Below are 15,969 nucleotides of genomic sequence, written 5' to 3'. Positions count from 1 at the left end.
ATTCTGTGTCTCCCTCCCCTCCGCTGCTTGCACTCTGTCTCTCGCACTGTCTCAAAAATAAATGAAAATTAAAAAATACTCAGGAAACAACAGATGCGGGTGAGGATGAGAAGAAACGGAAACCCTCTTGCACTGTTGGTGGGAATGCAAACTGGTGCAGCCAGTTTGGAAAACAGTGTGGAGATTCCTCAAAAAATTAAAAATAGAGCTACCCTACGACCCAGCAATAGCACTACTAGGAATTTATCCAAAAGATACAGGAGTGCTGATGCATAAGGGCATATGCACCCCACAGTTTATAGCAGTGCTTTCAATAATAGCCAAATTATGGAAAGAGCCTAAATGTCCATCAACTGATGAATGGATAAAGAAGATGTGGTTTATGTATACAATGGAATACTACTTGCCAATGAGAAAGAATGAAATCATGCCATTTGCAACAATGTGGATGGAACTGGAAGGTATTATACTAAGTGAAATAAGTCAGTCAAGAAAGACAGATATCATATATTTTCACTCATATGTGGAACATGAGAAATGTAACAGAAGACTGTGGGGGAAGGGAAGGGGAAAAATAGTTACAAACAGAGAGGGAGGGAGGCAAACCACCAGAGACTCTTAAATACAGAGAACAAACTGAGGGTTGATGGGTGGGGGGAGGGGTGGGGAAGAGGGGAAAATGGGTGATGGGCATTGAGGAGGGCACTTGTTGGGATGAGCACTGGGTGTTGTATGTAAGCAATGAACCACAGGATTCTACTCCGAAAACCAAGAGCACACGGTACACGCTGTATGTTAGCCAATTTGACAATAAATTATATTAAAAACAAAAAGAGTAGGGTAATACTTAGCAAAATTCCAACACAACTCTTTATGACAGTTTATTAACTTATGTTAGAAATTATGACATGGTAATGAAAAAGAAAAGTATATCATCAGGAAATATGTCATTTTGCATAAGTCAACTCATGTACATACACTTGTATAAAACAAGATTATGTCTCTTTCAATCACTAGGAAAATGGTGGCTATTAAATAGATGACCTTGGGCCAATTGGCTGTTAGAAAAGTACAGGATACTGGTCTTACAGCATATATTAAGTATTCAGATTAAATAAGGATAAGCTTTATGAATACATGAAAATACTTGTCGTAGCAATATTCTAAGTTAGACACAAAACCTAGAAACCATAAAATTAAAGGTTGACTTATTTGATTACCTAAAAATTAAAATCTTAAATATCAAGAAAGCCCGTAAGTAGTTTTTCATACATTAGGAATCATCTATTTTAAGATGTCAAATCAACCACCTGTTATGACCCGCTTTTTGCTCAAGAGCTTTGGAATTTCTGAATATAAAACAAAAACCATTTCATAATCATATGCCAAATCAAAGAAAGAAATACTCTCCTGATCAGTAACTGAGGAATTCCAGCAAATGGAAAACAGGGCACAGATGGAAAATGATATAAAGGCACATATATATATATATATATTTATTAATCACTGAGGTTTGTCAATAATGAGCCAATGATAGTCAAAGATGAAATTATACACTTCAATATATTTATTTCTGAAAGCGCTTTCTTAAAATAGTTTGCATTGCTTAAAATTCTATTCTTCATTCATATCCCAGATGAACTTCAAGGGAAAATCTTTCATTTTCCTTTGGAAAATCTTGTCAAACCTTTCATTCTGCTCAACAGTCATGTGATTTTTCCAGTCTCCAATGGTACCTGGGAGGAAAAGCAAAGAAATTGCCTCAGTGAAGATTCTGGGATGAGGGAGCATGATGCCCTAGAGTTGGGAGGAACATCAGTTTTTGGTTTTTTATTTTCCTCCCCACTGAGGCCCCAGTTGCTCCTGCATATGACCATGCCCTGCCTCTCCCACCTTATGGCCAGCAATGGGGACACAAACTCATCACGGCAATTAGGTTATAATTTAAGTAATTAGCCCAACTCCTCAGCTGTCAGCCACAGGGAAAAGGAGAAAACTCCTGCAGCTTGTTTACTATTTTGTTCCAGGTTAGCATGGGCTAGTGTTAGTTTACAGCGGTCCTTTAAAAATTCCCAAAATCAGATTTCCTTGGACAAATATTTACTGATGAGGACATGGATGCTCAGAGACATTTTTAAAATATAGCCAAGCTCATACCGTTTGGAATGGCTCACGTATAATTATTCCATCTGTACTCACTGTAGGTTTACAAAAGTCTTACTTAAACTTATAGACACAGAGTTGTGATGACAAAAGAGGCTGATAGAAGAAGAAGCAAGAAAAGAAAGACTGATTGTAAAAGCACATGGAAGTGTAAACGAATAACTGAAACAGACTGAAATACTAATGAAACTGAAAATACAAATAGTGCAGGAATGGTAAAGCTAGGGCAAATGACATTCCATTACATAAGATGTAAAAGAAAAGTACGTGTCTGGGCAGAAGAAACATAAGAAAATGTTCCTCGCTTCCACAGGGAAATTTGGCTCCTGCTATTTGTCTTCTTGGCCATTTCAGTCTCTCATCTGCAGGTGGGTTAAAGATGTATAAACAGAAAATTTTCTTTTTTCAAAGAAAAAAATTGCAAGTACAATGATAATGGCAGCTGAGAGGGGTCATAACATCTACAACATGACAGGGTATGCCGAGAGTAACAGGAAGGGGATTCAGTTTGGCTTCGAGTTACCAGTGATTCACATTGTTGAGCTGCATGGATAAAGATCTATAAATAGATTTAGTGAAGGAAATACTCATGTAGAGAAATCAAACCAAATATTTACTGTTACTATACATGCAAGCATAGAACCCTGTGATTAAGTAGAAAATTTATGTCTAAAATTCTGTATTATAGATGTCCCATGTACTGTTAGAATATCACAAAGTATGAAGTAGAATGATTGTATAAAATAATAAAAATATTCTAACATGTTCAAATTTATCAGTTTATGAAAGTCAATTCATTTAAAAACTCACTCAGGATGACATAAGAGATATTGACCTAATGGAGATATTTCCATACATTTTTATGACGTAAGTTTCTGGTAGTAGAGGACACATGATAGTCATGGACAATAACAAGAGAACAGCAAAAGTGTGTTGTTAAATCAATCCTGGCGGAGGTTTGGGAAAAAACAGAGATGGAAGAGCAGCCAGTGACGGCCAACAGACCCACCATTAAACTCATCATCACATGTGCTCATCCCATGTTAATGGGGGGAAAGAATCTAACAGTAAATGAACATCCCTTTTGTGGCAGACATTGTACTAGTCTTTGGTGGAATTCTAGGGGCCATGGAGAAGGCTTTATGATTTTAGATTATTAATCAGATACATTCAGGGACCATATGATATATAGTCTCTTGAAGAGCACCAAGAGGAAGTCATGGAAAATCATCTGTCTACAGAAGGGCACTGGGCCATGAGAGCTCCATGTTATAAAAGTAACCCAAGAAGCTGAGAAGCTACATTTTAATCCACTCATACCATCGTGTAGGACAGCCATTCACTGTTCAACCTCACCTTTGCGAAGGAAATGACCTTTAGCTTCTAATCCATATCGGGTCTTTATTATATTCTTGTAATTTGCCCGTGGGTCATATTTCATGTTCTGAAATGTGGCCTGTCTCACAATGGAATCCATTTCCTCCTCACTCAGCTCTTTCCCCAAAAACTTGCAGACTTTTGACAGAGAACCTTTGAGATCCTATAATAAATCACAGTATGATAAATTATTCACATTATAAGAAAGACTTACACATGAGTCACAACTAAATATCATTATGGGAGTGTAAATCATAGGTACTAAGGCTGGTTTGATAAATGGAGTTGACTAGGTATTTATCCAAGGGATACCGGTGTGCTGTTTCAAAGGGGCACATGTACCCCAAATGTTTATAGCAGCGCTATTGACAATAGCCAAAGTATGGAAAGAGCCAAAATGTCCACTGGCAGATGAATGGATAAAGAATATGTGGTATATATATATACAGTAGACCATTACTCAGCAATCAAGAAGAATGAAATCTGGCCATTTGCAACAACGTGGATCGGACTAGAGGGTATTATGCTAAGCAAAATTAGTCAGTCAGAGAAAGACAAATATCATATGACTTCAGCATATGTGGAATTTAAGATACAAAACAGACGAACACAAGGGAAGGGAAGCAACGATAGTATAAAAACAAGGAAAGTGACAAAACATAAGAGACTCTTAAATATAGAGAGTAAATAGAGGGTTGCTGTAAGGGGTGTTGGTGGAAGATGGACTAAATGGGAAAAGGTCATTAAGGAAAGTACTAGTTGAGATGAGCACTGGGTGTTATACATAGGGGATGAATCACTGGAATCTACTCCTGAAATCATTATTGCATAATATGCTAACTAACTAGGATGGAAATTTAAAAAGAAAAGAAAAGAAAAAGCCAATACAAAACTTGGTCACATACATAATGTTGAATGAAAAAATAAAACAATTTTAGAAGAAAAGAAAAAAAAAAAGAACTAGAGCTGACCATAAGCAGTGACTTGCTTATCTTTCTTGGTAAATTAAACTTTGACTTGTCCACCGTTTTAGAACACATTTGGGTTAATTTTAGGAACGCTCATATTTCATTTTATCTGTGGTAACTTGGCAAGTATTTGGGGAGTAGCTATTGTGTCAAACACTGCCCTGCATGATGCTGCCGGTGATCAGAGCCACAACAGGGGATCAGTGCTGGGAATTCAGTAGTAGGACCTATGGGCTGAGAGTAATTGTGTAACAGATTTCAGAGAAAGTTTCAACAAAGATGAGAAATTTGTTCTGGGGATTAAAGCAAAAACAGGAGTTTTCTAGGTAGACAAACTAAAGGTATGGAATCTAGACAAAAGAAAGAATATCTGCAACACTGTGGTTGCATGGAAGGTATGAAATATCAGGTCATAGCATATCAGAAGTTGAGTTTCCCTGGAGCTATATCTGTCTGACAGGCTTTGGGTGAGAAAGATGGGAGATGAGGTTGGAGGCAATGGATGGCCCATATTGTGAGGAAGGTTGCAAGGCTGGCCAGATACTTGAATCTCTTATTTGGTAGGAGATATGGTCTCAACAAGACAGTCTAGTCTTGCTGTCATGATATTGGGGCAGCTGGAACCCTAACTAGTGAAAACTATTCATCGGCCCTTCATCTTGCCTGCCTTGAACTCTTTGTCTTCTTTCTCGCTAAGAGATCCCTGGGGGGGGTGTTCTGGCAGCAATGCCCAGGCCCATTCTAGTAATGATCCTGATCGATCTAAGACCCTCATGGCAATTCAATTGTCCTCTACAAGATATTAGTCTGGGGTGGTCACATGACACCATTTGGGCATTGAAACCGAAAGAGGAAATGAAACAGAAACTTCTGAGAGGGATTTTCCTCATGGAGAAAAGGTGCAAACAGTGCAAGGCAAGAAAGCCCTTTTTCTCCCATTTCCCTTTCTTTCTCCCATGCATGCTATCATCTAAGGACATGACTTTGGAGCTACAACAACCATTCTTCTACTACAAGGGGAGACATCATAGCCACACCAAATATGATATGAAGGAAAGACAGAAAATGCAGGGACATTCTCAACATGTCTGAGCTGCCACACCCAGCATCAGGATGTCCTACCTCTGGAATTCAGTCAATAAGCAGTAGAACTTCTTCTGTTTTGAGCCACTTGGACTTGACTGTCCAGGAGCTGAATTCTTTCTAATCATACACAGACATTTTCATTTAATTTTTCTTGCAATGCTTAACCATATACAATGCAGACAAGATTAAAATTTCCCAAGAGGTGCAACATAACATGTAGAATGTTACTAGATTACATAGTGCAGAAAACAGACTTAAAAATCCATGAAAGAGAGACCAATAACCTGGCTCAAAATAATCAAAGATATGCATGCCCACATACATCAACAGACAATTCCTCACACAGAGACAATCTTTGAAAAGAAAGCTCCAGTATGCTTTGGAAATGAACACCTGGTAAAGAAAGCTTAGAAGTGATACTGGAAGAATGTCTCCTGGTACACTGTATCTGGGATCTCAAATTTGATATCATCCTTTGGATGTTCTGAGCATGAACCTTGATATTCATTTGGCCAGGATGACTTACAGCTTCAGAGAAGTCACTAATGTCACGTTTCTCACCTTCTTCACCTCCTCATACATCAAGAACTGAATGTTGAAGAGGCTTTTGTGCTCATACCAACCTTTGATGTGGTCAAACCAAAGGCTTCCCAACACTGTGGGGAGAACAGATACATAATTAGGTAAATATGCTGAACCCGTTGAAAATAAGATACAGTATTAGAAGATGCAGGATGCCTCAGTAACAAAGAAGGAAAAGGAAATGTGCTGCTAGATTTCAGATTTCCACTCGCGCCTGGTTGTGGAAAAACCATCCAGCTTCCACCACGAAACAATTACATGACTCAAGGAGAAATTGGTCTCTTAAAAGCGCATTTCATATAGACAGGAAATCACCTTAACATGGGGTAAGAAAAACCAAAAGGGAACAGAAGGAGGAATCCTCTGCTTCTCCTTCCTCTCGCTGATTCCAAAGGCACATGGAGCTATTTCCCTGCTGCGTGGAACATGAGGACTTGCTGATGAGTCACTGCAGCTGGGCACAGTGCATTACAGACTAATCTGTTAACTCTGCTGTTCCAGATCATCATCCTCAGAATCAATCCTAACGATGTGAGGTTGCCTGGCTGGCCCAGTGAATAGAGCATACAATGCTTGATCTCGGGGTTGTGAGTTCGATCCCAAAGTTGGGTGTAGAGATTCATTAAAAAACAAATAAAAATATTTTTTAAAGTACTTTTTAAAGAAAAGAATGTAGAACGGAACTTTGTCAAATAGAAGCTCCTGGGAGGTGCCCCCTGCAATATGCAGTGCAAAGTTCCCAACCGGTATCTAAACTGAGATGCTTCTCCCTTAGCTAGAACAGAAATCTGTGTGCTAGTGAAATATTCTTTTCATATTAGATGCACATATTTTCTGGTGGTATGACTGAAATCTTGACACTCCCCTGAGAGGGAGAGAGAATGATCGGTGTTTGCAACAGTGGCTGAACTTGGTTACCCAAGTGACCCTACCAACTAGCTTCATATGTTGATTACTGACCCATGCAACTCTTTTTCAGCATCCTCTTTCCCTCTACCATTCACTAAGTCTAAAAACACCACAAGACACCAAACTTATTACTTAGTTTATAAAACTTTAGTTACCTTTTCCTTCTAGAAATTGTTCCATAAATTCCTCAAAGGAACTTGTAACTTGTAATGTCACATTCTTTGAAAAGTGGAAATATGAGCACATAATGTCCTTAGGGTTTCTGTATATGTAAATAATCTGCAAAGAAAGGAAGCATTCAATATTTCTGAAGCTTTCATTCTGTTATATTTTTACCCTAATACCTTACATATTGGATGAAGCCTGTTAGTTGAACTTCAGTCTCCTAACCGTATCATATCATGCATATATTCAGCTCTCTCTTGTATTTTGCCTTACTCATTCCCTGCAATGCCTCTCTCTTCACAATTGGCCTAGTGACTATCAATTACTCCTCAAGACACACCTCACATGGTACCTCTTCTTAACTCCCCCAGAGAGCGACAATATTCTCTTGTTCCTACATCAATAAATATATGTGAAAATGCCTTTTAGCTATAAATCATGGCAATAGGAAAAACCTGCTAAAATGTTTTCAATCATCTTAGAAAATTTAGTGTGTTTTTCTTGTTTTTAATTTGGTTTTGGGAGAGAGAGACAACAAGCAGGAGAGAGGGGAAAATAAAAAGAATTGTTATTTTTAATTTTTTAATGTTTATTTATTTTTGAGAGAGACAGAGCATGAGCAGGGGGGAGGCAAAGAGAGAGAGGGAGACACAGAATCCAAAACAGGCTCCAGACTCTGAGCTGTCAACACAGAGCCCGACTCAGGGTCCCAACCCACAAACCACAAGATCATGACCTGAGCCAAAGTCAGACACATAACCAACAGAACCACCCAGGAACCCCAAGAGAGAGAGAATCTTAAGAAGCCTCCACACTCAGTGCAGAGTCCAAGGTGAGGCTCTATGCCAGGACCCTGGGATCATGATCTGAGCCAAAATCAAGAGTCAGATGCTCAGCTGACTGAACCACCCTGGTGCACCTAGAGTGTGTTTTTTCTGATGCCCCAGTGTATGGTTTACATGGTTCTTATTTATATCCCTTCACAGTGTAAAGCACAAATACTGGGAAGATAGAAGTCACCAGTTCAGTATTTTCTGCATCAAAAGAACATGGGATTCATTTTTAAAATTGTTTACTATAACCAATCAGAAGATATAATTTCATAAAACAATAAGCAATCCAATGATGTTAGAATAGAGAATATAATCAATATCTGTCCAACCCACAATTAAATGGCTTATTCAGCATGTGTACAGGATATTCAGGGGCTCTGTATAAAACCTAAGGCTTGTATCTTCATTGTGAAATGGCATGTGTATAGTTTGTTAGTTCCTAATAGAGGAAGCTTCCAGGTTCATTATAGGAAAGCTTTTATTTATTTTCCACCTCCCTGCACATTGCCTGCTTAAGCTAGGAGATGAGCTAATAGATGTCAGCCCTGAGTGATCCCACTGCACTGGAAATAGAGTCTTTCACTCAGGGGATTTACTTGATGTTAACAAAGTGGTGGATAACATCCAATAAATATCAACAGCAGTTGATATTTCCATAAAGAAATAAGAAATCCTCCTAAATGTGAAGGAAGAAGTTCTTTTCACTCCCTTGCTATGATTCTTCATGTCTCTGGCTTTGGATTGGGTAATGGCTTCTTCTCATTAATCCATATACTTATGTAAAAGTGACATCTACACAAGCTGAGTAACTTATGCCACGTATCTTGATCATACCCCTGTTAAGTAGATAATGATACAAGTTATTAATAGAGGAGTGTTTTGAAGATAAAATCAAAATTCCATTTGGATATTTGAGTTCCATATTTGGATAATAAAGTCCATAGAGATATTTGAAATATCTATGGATATAATATAGGAAATAGTAAATAGTTTACATTAGTCTAGAATTAAAGGGAGAAATCAACTGTACATACATTGTATTTAAAGTTATGTGATTAGATACTATAACTGGGATATTAATTACAGAGGGAGAATACACGGGAATCCTTACTTCTCAAAGGTTAGAGGAAGAAAGGAAGAAGGAAGGAACAGTATCTCAGAACGTTATTGTATATGTTAAAAAAAAACTCAAATAACATTTCCTAAATAGTAAAGTTATCAACTTTTCTCACAGAACACCAAGGCCAAGATGTGAGTACAGCAGGTTGGGTTAACTCATCATCTTGATGCTATCATGGACTTAGAGTCTCCCACTTTTCTACTCTGACTTGTTGAATCTCCTCCATGTCCCAGATGGCTACTACTTTTCATCCCCATGGTCTCTTTAAAGAGTGAAGAAACCTTCTCCGAGAAGACATGAAACTTCTGAAAGAAGAAGAAACTTCTTTACCTGTGTCATTGCTCATAAGCTTGTCACTTACCTGTATCTGAATAAATCACTGCAAGATTCCTGGTACCAAAACCAGGCTTTGGACCAACTAAATTGTACCCTCTCCCCAGCTGGGGATTAAACTATCAGGCCAAAAGCACACAGAGGATACAAACCCAAACAAAATGAGAGTTCCGCTGACATGAAATATGAGGAGAGGAATTGGTTGCTGGATAGAGTATGCTCTAAGTGTCTACTGAGACAGGCTGATACCAGGAATGTCCTATCTGGAACAGCAGGAAAAGAAAATGTTTAAAGAAGTAGAAAGTGATCAATTATGTCAGATGTCAGCAATAGGCCAAGTAAAATGATCAAGAAATAATCCCTGCTTTTTGAAAATTATAAAAAATAAGTGACATTGAGGGGTGCCTGGGTGGCTCAGTCAGTTAAGCATCCAGTCGTGATCTCACGGTTCATGAGTTGGAGCCCCACATTGGGAACTGTGTTGATAGCTCAGAGCCTGGAGCCTGTTTTGAATTTTGTGTCTCCCTCTCTCTGTCTCTCCCTGCTTGTGCTCTGTCTCTTTGTCTCTCAAAAATAAACATTAAAAAAAAAGTGACATTGACATTCAGGATTCAATGAAAGAGTGGAGAGTGAGGCTAAATACTTTTAAGTTGACCTCAAACAGTAAATGAAGGAAAGTAGCTGAAAGTGAAATGGAGAAAGACAAGTTTTGTTTTATTGTTAAAATGTGCTACATGAAAACTTGATTTGGGGTCAAACAGAATGATCCAGTTAAACAAAAGGAAATCGGTGATGAATGAAAAAATGAATGTTACATTGTTCAAGCAAAATCTTTGAGAATAGAGCAAGTCTCTCAACAGTGGCACCATGGACATTACTCTCAGAAAACTCTTTGTTGTTGGGGCTACCTTGAGCATCATAAGGCATACATCAGCATCCTGGGCCTCAACCACTAACAATAACACCATCACCACTCTAACCACAAATGCCTACAAATATTGCCAATATTCTGGCAACGAAAATGTCTCCCATTTGTGAAACAGTGGGATAGAGAAAGCTGATCCAAGAAGGGACTCAAACCATGAGTGGAGGGGCAGATATGTAATAAGAATAGAAAGTGTCTACACACCCCACCTTTTCTTCTTAAGGAGGGAAGGCAGTGAGCGGAGGCTTTGGATATGGAAGGCATCTACTGGGAATGGTTTATTGGATAGCCTTTTCCGGGATAGGTGAGCAGAATGCTGCCGAGCTTTGAGAACAGAAAAAAGCATCAAAGAGTCATTTTGGGAAGGGTGGAAGCAAAATAGTTTTTAAAAAGTAAAATGTGAGAATTGTGACCACAAATGTAAAGACAAGACCCACTTTTTAAGTGTTTTGGTTTTTTCATATCACACTAGGAGTTTCATGAACATAGGTCCTAATATACAACAACTTTGTTTCATCAGAGTTAGGTGTTGGCAGCTGACCATAACAGAGTTGAATGGAGGAAGAGATTTTGACAAATGGGATTTGAATGTGAAATATAGAGTCATTGGTGGGTTAGGAGAAATTAAAGATATGTATGGACATATCTTGTATGGACAAATGTTGAGTGAGAGGGAAGAAGTGGAGGGAGAGGGGAACTGGAGACCTGAAAGTGCTGACACACCGCTGCAAGGGACACCTGAAGGGAGTAGGAGGAAAAGGAGACAGCACTCAGATAACAAGGTGCTTAAAGTCAAGATTCATGTTAGGGCAATTACTGATGATCGTTTTTATAATTTATTCAGTGTACATATGCATTGAGAACTCCATCTCTCTCAAGAATTCCCATTTTGGCCAGAAACACAGACAATAAATACACAGGTAAGTATGTATTCCATCAGACAGCAAATAGTGTCATTTAAAAAAGGCAGCTTATAACACATATGTTGTCTTAGAGAGTTACTGAAGTTGGTGGAAGAAAAGGTAGCTGGAGTTGAAGTCAACCCTGAGAGACCTGGCAGGGCTAGGGGTATGGGAGGCCAGTGCAGAGCCTGATGGGCCAACCTGGAGGAGGAAATCCTGCACTTGTGTGGCCCTGACAAGGAGTGCCTCCTTCATGTTGACCCTTTGGGTGCAATTTGGCTTCACTCCTGTCTGGCCAGCCAGAGACAATGCAAATCAACTTTGAAATAATCCCATGAGTGACAGGAGAAGAGGTAGAAAGGAAGAAAATGAGCCAAGAGCTGAAATTATCAATAGATGGAGGTGACTGATCACTCAGTAGAGACAAATAATTTGCTCTGAACTTTCCTACGACTTCCAATGAACTAGGTACATTTGAAGAGAAAGTGGGCAAAATAGTTTGGAAGTGTCTAAAGGAAGCAAGGAGGGCACACAGAGAAAAGAAAAAGGAATTGTTAGCAGTTTATATATACTTGGTAATACAGCTAATTAAAAAATTAAAGGATATATAATATATAATGTACATGATATTATAATACATTCTGTACATTACATTAAATACACACAAATATACTCTTTTATCTTTTAATGGATGTATTACTTATATAATCAGAAAACAAAGGGTGCAAGATAAAAATCTCATACTGTAAGATAAGAACACAAATGGCTATTGAAACTTTAAGTATGTGAAATGCCACATTTGCTAACAGCTAGATGAGTGCAGTATCAATGTAATGAAATGAAATGAAACAATAAAAAAAGAGCAGTTATTTTTCAGCAGCCATGGTCTATTTCCTACCTTTGCTTTTTTGTTCTTCAGCCCCCTTGGAACCAAGTAGTATGGGAGGTGGGTAGCAAAGAGACGAGGAGATGGTCTTTCAACAAAATCCATTTTTCGAAAGTTGTACTCGAAGAAGGGGACTCGATCAACTGTTTCCAGATTCCCAATGCCTTTGCGATGTTCTTCAAAATAAATCAAGCTTAATAACTGCTGAAACCAGCTGGTTCCTGTAAAAGAAATAATTTCATTTTCAATGATGCACAAATTTCTCTAAAATGCATAGATGTGCCATCAGGTTTTTATCAGAGCTTGGTATTATAATAAGTATACTGATAATTTCATCTGAACAGAATTTTCATATAAAAAAATGCAGAATAGATGAAAGAAAACAAATATTGCTTTTATTTTTCCTTTAAAGAAGATGCTCCATTTGAAACTCTGTGGGCATTTGTCCCAGAAATTTATTTTTTGACTCTTCTGTGCTTTCTTCTGCTTCATGTATGGGACTTTTAGACTATCTTCTATGCCTGCCTCTAGATTTCCTTCCACAACCCCACTCCTAGGACATCAGGTAATAGAAGCAAAGAAATAGGAATTTTACTGAAGGAGTCACCTCCCATGTTTTTCGCCATCACCATGTTTCCTACTGTGTCCATGATGTCCACTTAAGTAAATAGTGTTCGTTATAAATCCCTAAAGGAGGCCTTGTGACCCACATGGAGACAGAAAGGAAAAGATGATGCCTAGATTTGGACCTTTCACTGTAAGTGGGATGTAAAAAATTCTTATGATGATTGTTTCTCTTAATTCCTATTAGAGTGAACATTTGTCACAGAATAAGTGGGTGTCATCCCAAGGTGGGGCCTCTGGGATAGCTCTTCTGGAACCACAGTAGAGGCAGGACCTGCCTATACCAAACCACAGCCTTGCACAATAGGTCACTGCATTCTACTGGAGCGGGGATAGACACTGAGGAACCCGATGGCCCCCTCCTCCAGACCAGTGTTGCTCATTGCCTGGATTAATTCTAGGGCAATTCTTGTTATATAGATATATTCTTCCTTCCTTTTCTCCTTCTTATCTCTTCCCTCCGCTAGGCTGGTTACTCTGGTTGTTGGTTTGTTCAAGCAGACATTTAATCCATTCTCTTGATACTTGTTCTACACCTCCCTCTTACTTTTCTTTCCCTTTCTCTGGAATAATCACCTGCATAATTTCTGTCTGGGTAACTTTATCTTCATTTCTTTTTCCTCACTGCTTCTATATTTTCCTTTCTCTCTCTCTCTCTGGATTAAGCCCTTTCGTTTCTCTTCCTGGTCAATGTTTATTTTTTTCTTTTTCCCCATCCCAGTCATTTTTCTCCTTGTATGTGCTCTTCCATCAGCACCACCTATACCCTGATCTTTACTTGTAGCTGGTGTTTCTGTTTTCTTGCTTTTGGATTGTTTTTGTTTATTTGTTTGTTTGTTTGATGTGTTTGTGTCTTTGTGTGTTTTTGTTTTCTGTTTGTTTGTTTGCTTTCCTTTCCAGGGCTACTTCAAGGAAAAAATCAAAGCACATCTGGTGGAGGGTCGAAACATCACTGTGAGGAGGGAAATGAAATAACCAAAGTCACAATAACAGAGTGCAAGTAACACTCTCCAAAAAACACCTCCTGAAGGGCCAAGTCCTAGACAGTGTATGACCTCCCGTTAATATAACAGTGCTCACAGGTGCTGAGCACATAACAAGATTTTCAAACTCATAAGGGACAGATAATTAGCCAAAATGATGAAACGGAAGAACTCTCCTCAAAAGAATTTCCAGGGAAAAGTGACAGCTAAAAAATTGACCAAAACAGATATAAACAATATAACTGAACAAGAATTTAGAATAATAGTCATAAGATTAATCACTGGGCTTGAAAAAAGCACAGAAGACAGCAGAGAATATATTGCTGCAGAGACCAAGAATAAAAAATAGTCATGATAAATTTTTAAAAATGCTATAAATGAGGTACAAAATAAAACAGAGGTGGCCACAGCACGGGTTGAAGAGGCAAAGGGGGGAATTGGTGAATTAGAAGATAAAATTATGGAAAAAGAGGCAGCTGAGAAGAGAGATTTAAAAAATCCAGGATCACAAGAGGAGAATTACAGAAGTAAGTGATTCAGTCAAACGTAACAATACCTGTATCATTGGAATTCCAGAAGAAAAAGAGACAGAGAAAGGGGCTGAAGGTATATTTGAACATATCATAGCTGAGAACTTTCCCAATCTGGGGAAGGAAACAGACATTGAAGTCAAGAGGCACAGAGAACTCCCTTTAGACGTAGCTTGGGTTGACCTTCTGCATGACATTTAGTGAAACTGGCAAAACACAAGGATAAAAAGAGAATTCTGAAGGCAACGAGGGATGAACGGGGCTTTAACATACAAAGATAGACACATAAGGGTAGTAGCAGACCTATCTACTGAAACTTGGCAGGCCAGAAAGGAATGGCAGGAAATCTTCAATGTGACAAACAGGAAAAATAAGCAGCCAAGAATCCTTTATCCACCAAGCCTATCATTCAGAGTAGAAGGAGAGAAAAAGGTTTTCCCAAACAAACAAAAACTGAAGGAATTCATCACCACTAAACCAACCCTACAAGAGACCCTATGGGTCCTCTGTGAGTGAAATGTTGCAAAGACCACAAAGGACCAGAGATATCACTACAAGCATGAAACCTACAGATAACACAATGATTTTAAATCCGTATTTTTCAATAATAACACTGAATGTAAATGGAATAAATGCTCCAATCAAAAGACATAGGGTATCAGAATGGATTAAAAAAAAAACAAGACCCATCTATTTGCTGTCTACAAGAGACCCATTTTAGACCTGAGGACACCAGATTGAAAGTGAGGGGATGGAGAACCATCTATCATGCTATTGGAAGTCAAAAGAAAGCTGGAATAACCATACTTATATCAGACAAACTAGACTTTAAATTAAAGTCTGTACCAAGAGATGAAGAAGGGCATTATATAATAACTACAAGGCCTATCCATGAGGAAGAGCTAATAATCATAACTGTCTATGCACCAAATTCAAAAACACCCAAATATATAAACCAATTACTCAGAAGCATACTCAATATTATTGGTAAGAATGTGGTAATTGCAGGGGACTTTAATACTCCACTTACATGAATAGACAGATCATCTAGGCAGGGAATCAGTAAAGAAGCAATGGCCCTGAATGATACACTGGGCCAGATGGACTTGACAGATATATACAGAGCTTTTCAGCCCAAAGCATCAAAATACACATTCTTCTTGAGTGCACATAGAACAGTCTCCAAGATACATCACATACTGGGTCACAAAACAGCCCTCAATAAATATAAAAGAATTGAGATCATACCATGCACACTTTCAGATCACAGTGCTATGAAATTTGAAATCAACGACAGGAAAAAGTCTGGAACACCTCCACAAGCATGGAGGTTAAAGAACATCTTACTAAAGAACGAATGGGTCAACCAGGCAATTAGAGAAGAAATTTAAAAATATATGGAAACAAATGAAAATGAAAACACAACAATCGAAACCCTTTGGGATGCAGCAAAGACAGTTCTAAGAGGAAAATACATTGCAGCCCAGGCCTATCTCAAGAAACAAGAAAGACCCCAAATACAAAATCTAACAGCACACCTAAAGGAACTAGAAGCAGAAGAACAAAGACATCCCAAACCCAGC

At 38.4% G+C, this 15,969-nt stretch overlaps 1 protein-coding gene across 1 annotated transcript in view; it reads right to left on the bottom strand.

Annotated features, from left to right (window-relative positions):
• Nucleotides 1-1,588: 1,588 nt before the first annotated feature.
• LOC125166084 (amine sulfotransferase-like) overlaps nucleotides 1,589-15,969 on the bottom strand; it is a 36,168-nt gene continuing 21,787 nt past the window's right edge. Inside the window, exons 3-7 of the mRNA XM_047859751.1 lie at nucleotides 12,262-12,470; nucleotides 7,241-7,364; nucleotides 6,156-6,250; nucleotides 3,520-3,703; nucleotides 1,589-1,736 (exon numbers count right to left, since the gene is read on the bottom strand). Of these exons, the coding sequence (XP_047715707.1) occupies nucleotides 1,615-1,736; nucleotides 3,520-3,703; nucleotides 6,156-6,250; nucleotides 7,241-7,364; nucleotides 12,262-12,470 (734 nt within the window). The 3' untranslated portion in view covers nucleotides 1,589-1,614. The remainder of the gene's footprint in view (nucleotides 1,737-3,519; nucleotides 3,704-6,155; nucleotides 6,251-7,240; nucleotides 7,365-12,261; nucleotides 12,471-15,969) is intronic.

This window comes from Prionailurus viverrinus, chromosome B2 (genome assembly GCF_022837055.1).
Source record: "Prionailurus viverrinus isolate Anna chromosome B2, UM_Priviv_1.0, whole genome shotgun sequence".
Taxonomy (NCBI): domain Eukaryota; kingdom Metazoa; phylum Chordata; class Mammalia; order Carnivora; family Felidae; genus Prionailurus; species Prionailurus viverrinus.
The sequence above is the reverse complement of the archived record's forward strand: the minus strand, read 5'-3'. Positions and strand labels throughout refer to the sequence as shown.